General features: G+C 30.2%; 1 protein-coding gene across 1 annotated transcript; it reads right to left on the bottom strand.

Annotated features, from left to right (window-relative positions):
• Window positions 1-906: 906 nt before the first annotated feature.
• Window positions 907-6,108, bottom strand: LOC100166187 (farnesyl pyrophosphate synthase-like). Its single transcript, XM_001950388.5, has 8 exons — window positions 5,781-6,108; window positions 5,457-5,625; window positions 5,241-5,381; window positions 2,273-2,476; window positions 1,593-1,757; window positions 1,444-1,521; window positions 1,247-1,381; window positions 907-1,173 (listed from the first exon to the last, which is right to left on the bottom strand). Exons 1-8 carry the CDS (start codon window positions 5,876-5,878, stop codon window positions 973-975), a joined length of 1,191 nt encoding a protein of 396 aa, XP_001950423.2. The 5' UTR covers window positions 5,879-6,108; the 3' UTR covers window positions 907-972.
• Between the last annotated feature and the right edge of the window lie 1,401 nt (window positions 6,109-7,509).

The following is a 7,509-nucleotide window of genomic DNA, read 5'->3' as shown; positions in this document are numbered from 1 at the left end:
CCCTATCCTCCCCCCCCTGAACACGCCACTGCTAGTGTGCGTAAGTTCCCCGAACGCTTTATGTAATTAAAGATAACCTATACGGCTAAAATTCTTGGAAATCAGTAACTTAAACACGCGCAGTCACAAGTCACTATATTTTGCGATTAAAAAGTTTCAATATTAATGTCCCAAAAGTGGAAGAAAAATTTACCCAGTACCAAAAGCCCGACTTTAATTTTGATAAAACATATTTGAATTCCTTATTCTATTTTATAGGTTTTTTAGGAAATGGATTTTCGATTTTTTGTACTGTTTGATTAGCATAGTAGCAAATTAATTTTCTTTTTTTTTCAAAATTCACATCTACTTATTAGTGTTACCAAAAAAAAAAGTATCGAAAATCCATTTCCTACATAACCTAGAAATGATAAAAAGGAATTCAAATATATTTTCAAAATTAAAACGGGGCTTTGAGAATTGGGTGCATTCTTCTTCCGCTCATTGGTTTAAATGCACAGCCTTAAAACTATTAAAAGCGAACCGTTTTTAATAGAGTTGGATTAGGCAATATTCTATATCTTTCGTGAATGCTGTGTAATGGATTAGAAAAAAAAGAGGAAAAAGGCAGGGGCTTAATACCTAAAACTTAGGTCCTAAGTATTTGAGAAAAACTATAAGTTGCAGTTAATTAGTTCATATGTTTGTTTCTATTCCATTACTATATTATAAGTGGATTGGTGTAGAAAGTGTATCACTTACCTCAATTAGCTACAAACGATGTGGATATAATATAATCCTTTTGTGTTAGTCGAGATGATTAGACATAGAAATGGTACACTAAACACAAAGTACAAATGTTGAGCACACCGATTTTTTAAAACTGTATAGGTACAACCAATTAGCTATATCTAAGAAATAATAATATTACTATATTTGATATAAGTACGTAAAATAAATTCTGATTATAATGAATTTATTAAAGATTTAAAATTAGAGGGTTCTCTTGTAAATCTTCTCCAAGAATGTGAAAAACATGTCTTGTGACGATCCTCGCGACAATAGTTGAATATAAGTACTTATTAACTTATAACTTTCTTCTTCGTAGAGTAGATACGTGTTTTGTAATTTCAACTGTCCGTATAAATCTTTGATGACTGCAACATTGACTGGATCGTCAATACCGTAATTATCCTTAAACAATAATCAATTAGTTAAACGTTTAAACAATACAGTACCTAGTCAGTAATAACATTTTGCTAGGTACCTCCATAATTTTTTTTTGTTCAGAATTGACTTTTTGCAAAGCCACTACAGCCAACCATGAGCATTTTCCATCTTCTATGTCTGTGCCAATTTTTCCCGTAACTTCTGGATTTCCATAACAGTCTAAATAGTCATCCTAAAAGAAAATTTTTATTAATTATGTAGGTATTATAATATGTTTAAATTAACAGTATATACTTGAACTTGAAAGAATTGACCCATTTCAAGCAATATAGCCTTTGATTGTTTAAAGATTTCTTGGTCATTGATATTTGTCTATAAAATTATTACATAATAATATATTATAAATCAATGGATGAAATTAGAAACATAGGTGTCGTGCTTACCATGCGCATGGCGAGAAACACGGGAAGAAAAAACGAATAATATGCAGTCTTATATTTCACAATAGCTATATAATTGTCCATAGTAAATTTTTCGAGTTTTGTAGATTTGAAACTTTTCGCAGTCAACATATCGAGACACTGGCCCATCGCAGATTTCATTGTAACCTAAATAAAATATAATTATTGATTCGTGTCAGGGCCATCAAAGCAATATAAGAAGCCCTGAACATGACATTAGATCTCGACAGCAATTTAAATAGAATAAATAATTTTAAAAATTAAATAATTTTTTTTTTCTTGAGTCAATAGCAGATGTCAGGATTAAAAATAATAACAGAAATATTATTTGGTGCAATTTAAACTTTTGTCAAGGTAACACATTGAAGAAGCTAAAAACTAATAATTTCATTACAGAGTTCTATGAGGTGAGAACTGTGTTCATCTGCAAGATACATCGTGTGGTGAATCGTGTTGTGAATACAGCTAATGGCCTCAGTTGCCGGGTTTAAGACCAATATATATATATATAATATAAAAATTATTAATAAATAAAACTAATAAAAATAAGCAGTGAAAATAGTTTCACCCAGGCTTAAATATTATTTTATAAGGATGGCACTTAGTTATGTAATTTTAACAACATTCTATAATTAATATAAAACCATTTTTTTATATCATACGTCATAGAACAGTTCCACAATGTGTGTATAGTATGGCTTATCCTTAAAGTATTTTTTAAGTAATTGGTAAATGGCCTGTTCTAAGAGAATGCCATCGTTCACTGCCATTAGACCAATATCGTTGTGCCGATACCAACACGGACGTCCTCGTCTAGTAATAGCGTTATCCATTATGTCATCCAACACTAATTGATAAGCTTGTAGCTGAAAATATAAGAACGAACATAATAATTATTGATGTATTTGTTTGGTTCCCATGCACATTGAATTGCACACGTACAATTTTTAATTTGATTCATTTTGTCAACATTTAAAGTTTAAATGTTTATAAAATAAAATAGTGCATAATATGTACTTTCAATGTTTTTAAACTGATATTGTCAATGTATGAGGAACCGTGTATTCATTATCAAGCTTTTTGACTCAGCGGAAAAATTTATAGAACATATTTTATAAAAAATTAAACTAAAAAAAATTAAAAATGACAGTAAATAATCCAAAAAGAGTCAAAATATTTTTAACATTATAATATAATCTATGGAAAAAAATAAAATATATACATTTTGTGAAAATTTAAAGTATTTACAGTTATTTGGTTTTAAATTACAGCAAAATAATTTGACCTTCCGATAAACTTTTTTTTTGTTAAGGGTAGGATAACAGGGAATCTTCTAATACATATACAAATCTTATAGGTATAAATAGAAACATTTTTTTATGAATTTTTGACTCAAAATAATTTGCCCATTTTTGAAATTTTGGTAAGAGATTTAATTTTCCACTAATTACAACATATAATATACTTTGTATTAAATTTTCAATATTTTTATTGACAATAATTAAAAAAAAGCGGGTAAGTGGATGCCGCTCCACTGTACAGTAGGTTACAAGCAGGTTACAAGTTGACACCATTGTAAAACCACTAAATTCTGAGCGGATGTAAAATCATAATATTCTTATGCCTACAAACAGCTCAAAAAAGGTCAAAATATTTTTTAAATTGTATAATGGTTAAAAAACGGTAGTATAAACATTCAGTGAACATTTCATGTGCCTATCTATGCTTATTATTTTTAAGTTACACTAAAAACCAAAATCGAATTGGTCAAAAACTGGCTTTGCGGAAAAATCTTGATTTTTTATTATTATTTTTTTTTGTTTTTGTTTTTACCGATAGTTTTGAAAACTACTCGATTTACTTTCGACGCACCTAAGTAACAACTAGAATCACTTTCCTACCATAAAAAATGCTGATGTAAAAAAATCTAAATATTTTGACAGAATTTATCAAATTTAAAATTTAAAAATGATTTTGTAATTGAAAATATATAAAATATTCAATTTTTATAGTTAAGGATTGAAAATAAGAAACAAGGTTCCGCATCAGGTTATTCTGTAACCAAAATATATAAAAATATAAATACACTGTTTTAGATTCTGAGTGGAGCGAGGAAGATAGTGGTTTTACAATGGTGTTTATTTTTATTTATTTATTTTTTTTATATCCTGTATACAAAATTTCTACCAGGATAAGTGTTTCGATTTCTAACGATTTGTTTATCACCGTAGCAACGAATAAAAAATTATAATATTATAATATTAATTCAAGGGTTAAAGGCTATAATAAATAATAAAAATTTAAAAATCCAGACTAATAAACCGTCTCCGCTCAGAATCGTTTTTCTTATACAATGATATTATATCATGGAATTAAAGTTTAATACAATCCATTATATACTAACCCACTTGTAACCTACTGTACAGCAGAGCGACATCCACCTACCCACTTTTTTTATAGTTATTTTATGTTCAAATTTGGACGAAATTGCATAATAAATAACCAAGAATAAAGATTTTAAATATTTTTTTGTAATTTTATAATATTATTTAAACTTACTGGCTACCTTTAATAAGTTATAACAATATAAATATAATATAAAATATCCTTGACTGATAAACCGTCTCCGCTCAGAATCTTTTTTCGTATACAATATTATATCATTGAATTAAAAAGTTAATAACTGTAGGGACTTGCATTTTTCAGCATAACATAGCATGTACATGAAAACAATTTTGTTACAATAAAACAACTAGTAATATTTATGAAATAATATTGTAATATTATTATTATTGTTATAATATATTTATTAATAAAATACATCATGCATAGGACGGTGGAAATTGAAGTTTTATTTTTGTTTATAAATGGTTGCTCTTGCTTGAAGATTATAATAGTAATAGTGGAAATTTATTAATATTATTTTTTTTTTCTGTATATAAATAGTTGCCATTGATGGTTACTCGGGCTGATCCGGTACAAGCATGCATCAAATTGTCGCGTGTATGGCATCGAAAAGGAATTATATTTTAAAATAAAATGTATGTTTAACTTAAATACCCAAAAACTACTCAATTAAATTTGACGAAAATCTCAGAGATTATAGTTTGAGTTGTCAGAAAAGTTTTCAGAGTAAGTACTTTAAATCCAATATTAAATTATATAAACCATAATGTATATAATATATAAATACGCTATATATATAGGTTATCTCGGTTAGAGTGTATCTCAGTTTTAGTGTACCTCAGTTCAATGACAAATTGGCGTCAGTATATTTAGCTTTGTTTTTAATTTGCCTTAGATGGGCAACCGCAAGTCGCGGATGAGATACATTCAAACCTTTAGCATATATACTATATAGGATTTTCACAAAATAGAGCTGCACATGGGTGAAGCTGGGATATTCAGGTAGTTATATTATATTATATTTTTAGAAAAAAAAATAGCAAAATATATTAAACGTAAAAAATAGAGTTCATCTCTCCCCGGGAACAAACCCTTGACCTGACGTATCAATAATAAATATTAATGGTAAATATCATTAATTATCAATCAACTAGATTGATTTAAAAGAGATAAAATAAAAAAAATTGTCTCTAATTACATATTATACAACTCAAAACTACTTACGATTTCAACACACCACCCTAATATGTAGGACAGTCTAAGATTTTCATAGGTCAGATCAGACGGCGTGGACAGCATCTTGAATGACGTTACCAACGTCAATCCTCGGTTATTTTTACCGCCGGGCACGTTGTATTTCAACAGCTACAATAAAACAGAACATAAATGTATATACCTATATATATCTTATAGCTGCAAAACCAAACCATCGACACATACGTTTTCTAGCCACTCGGTGGCGTCGGGCACGTTCAACTTAAGGCTGGTGTCTGTCAGATCCTTGACTAATTCTGGGAACACTGCCATGAAATTCTCAAACTCGTCCTTGCTGACCGATACACCAGTTACAACCGAAGTCACCGGTGGCGAGCAATCCACGCTCGTAGACCTGAAAAACGGGACGTATTATTTATAAAATATTATAGGTAAGCACCTACCTATAATAATGTGTTATAATATGAATAATTTTATATAATTATTTAATTATGATGGTTATATATAATGTATAGGTATATTACTACACGAGGCGGCTACCAGACTTACCGAAAGTGATTCTGTCGACCTGCTGTAACCGCGTTGCATTGCCAAAACGTAGTCCGCCGGCTCAGGGCTTTCGTGAACGTAGTTAGTGTTTTGTACATAATATCTTGTAGTCTTATACAGTTATACCAAGGTAGATAGTACCTATGTGGAATGTTATTCGACTATCGATAGAAGCAATTTATTACAACGATGTATGTCGATCGTCGAATTTCGATGTGGCACAGTGTGGAGAGTCTTATTACGGTACGGGACGAGAGGCAAGGGATAACCAACATACGACTTCCTCGGTCGACCGGTTCGGATTAAATCTGAAAAAGAATGCAGATGCTAGGACTAGACGATGGCGACGAAACTGGTCGCGTCGTGGCAGCGCGGAGCAGGTGAAATCTCGTGACTCCGGTTTAGAATTTCAGAGGGGACTAGTGAGTGGATGTGCGGGCGGCCACAGGGCGACAATCAAAAGCCGCTCGTTTTCCTTGATTGACACGACTCGTATATATTCGCGTGAAAATATTCCCTGGAATATTCTTAAGACCAGAAACCTATCAGGAAAATTATAATTTTTTTTATTTATATTTCTTATATTATGGTTCAATATTATTTTATCTTCTTTATAGTCATAAATTGTTTAAATGATAAATATTTGATTCACAGAAGTATAGGAGAATAATTGATTTTTAATGATTCTAAGCTATACTACCCAAGTCTAATACTTTAGTTATACCTACTCTTAAATTTCAGTATTCACTTGTCAGTGTAATTAAATCAGATTTTAAACTGATGTGAAATAAATTATTGTTTCTCCAGTTGTATTCATATAAATTAACTTTTTTAAGGGATATAGATGTTGAGAAATAGGAAAAATTAAATATCCAAAATAGGACTAAATAAATGTTGTAAGATTTTTTTTATGTAATATAAACGTAATAATGTATTTTTATTATATAATATACTAGGATATAAATATACTTATATTATATTTATTATTCAAATATAATCAAATCCAACAATTAAATTACCTATAATTTGCTTGGTTAAAAATCAAGAAAGTAAAAAATATTTTGTCCATCTATGTTATGGACGTTGTATTTTTTTCCCCAATAGTTATAATTTATAATAATATGATACTATATTATAATATAAAAAAAAAACCAGAAAATTAAGATCATGACTGCTCGCGCATTCTAAAACAACTTCCTCCACCGCACCGCTCGTCCATGCGACCGCTTCCACTTTTGCATACAGAACGCTCACGCGACAACAGATTCGTCTACGGGTTTATAAAACAATACAGTTTATGCCGTTAATATTTGCAACAGCGCTGTATAATCGTTAACAGAAGTTTCGGCGAACCAATCCAAAACCGGCTGCGCGAAATGGACGCAAAACGGTTCGCCGTCCAGTCATGATCTTAAATATAATACTTATATTTACGTAATACATTGTATGCCTAATCAAAGCGAGAGAATAAGAGTAATTATTTATGTTTGTTCATATAATTATTATATTATTAATGTTGACGTTTGTTGCACACAAAATGGTGTACACGAAATATGGAGAGAAACATGTATCTTAGGTACGGATTTGATTATAAAAAATATAGGCAAGAAATACCAATACGTAAGACACGGTGTGTGCAGGAAGGTCAATTACCTACCCGGATGTGGACTTTCTAAAAGGAAGATGCCACGACGAGCTCTGCTACCATGCCCACATGTTAAACGGTGTA

The sequence above is a fragment of the Acyrthosiphon pisum genome, chromosome X (assembly GCF_005508785.2).
Source record: "Acyrthosiphon pisum isolate AL4f chromosome X, pea_aphid_22Mar2018_4r6ur, whole genome shotgun sequence".
NCBI classification, from domain to species: Eukaryota; Metazoa; Arthropoda; class Insecta; order Hemiptera; family Aphididae; genus Acyrthosiphon; species Acyrthosiphon pisum.
This window is presented reverse-complemented; position numbering and strand designations above follow the sequence as displayed.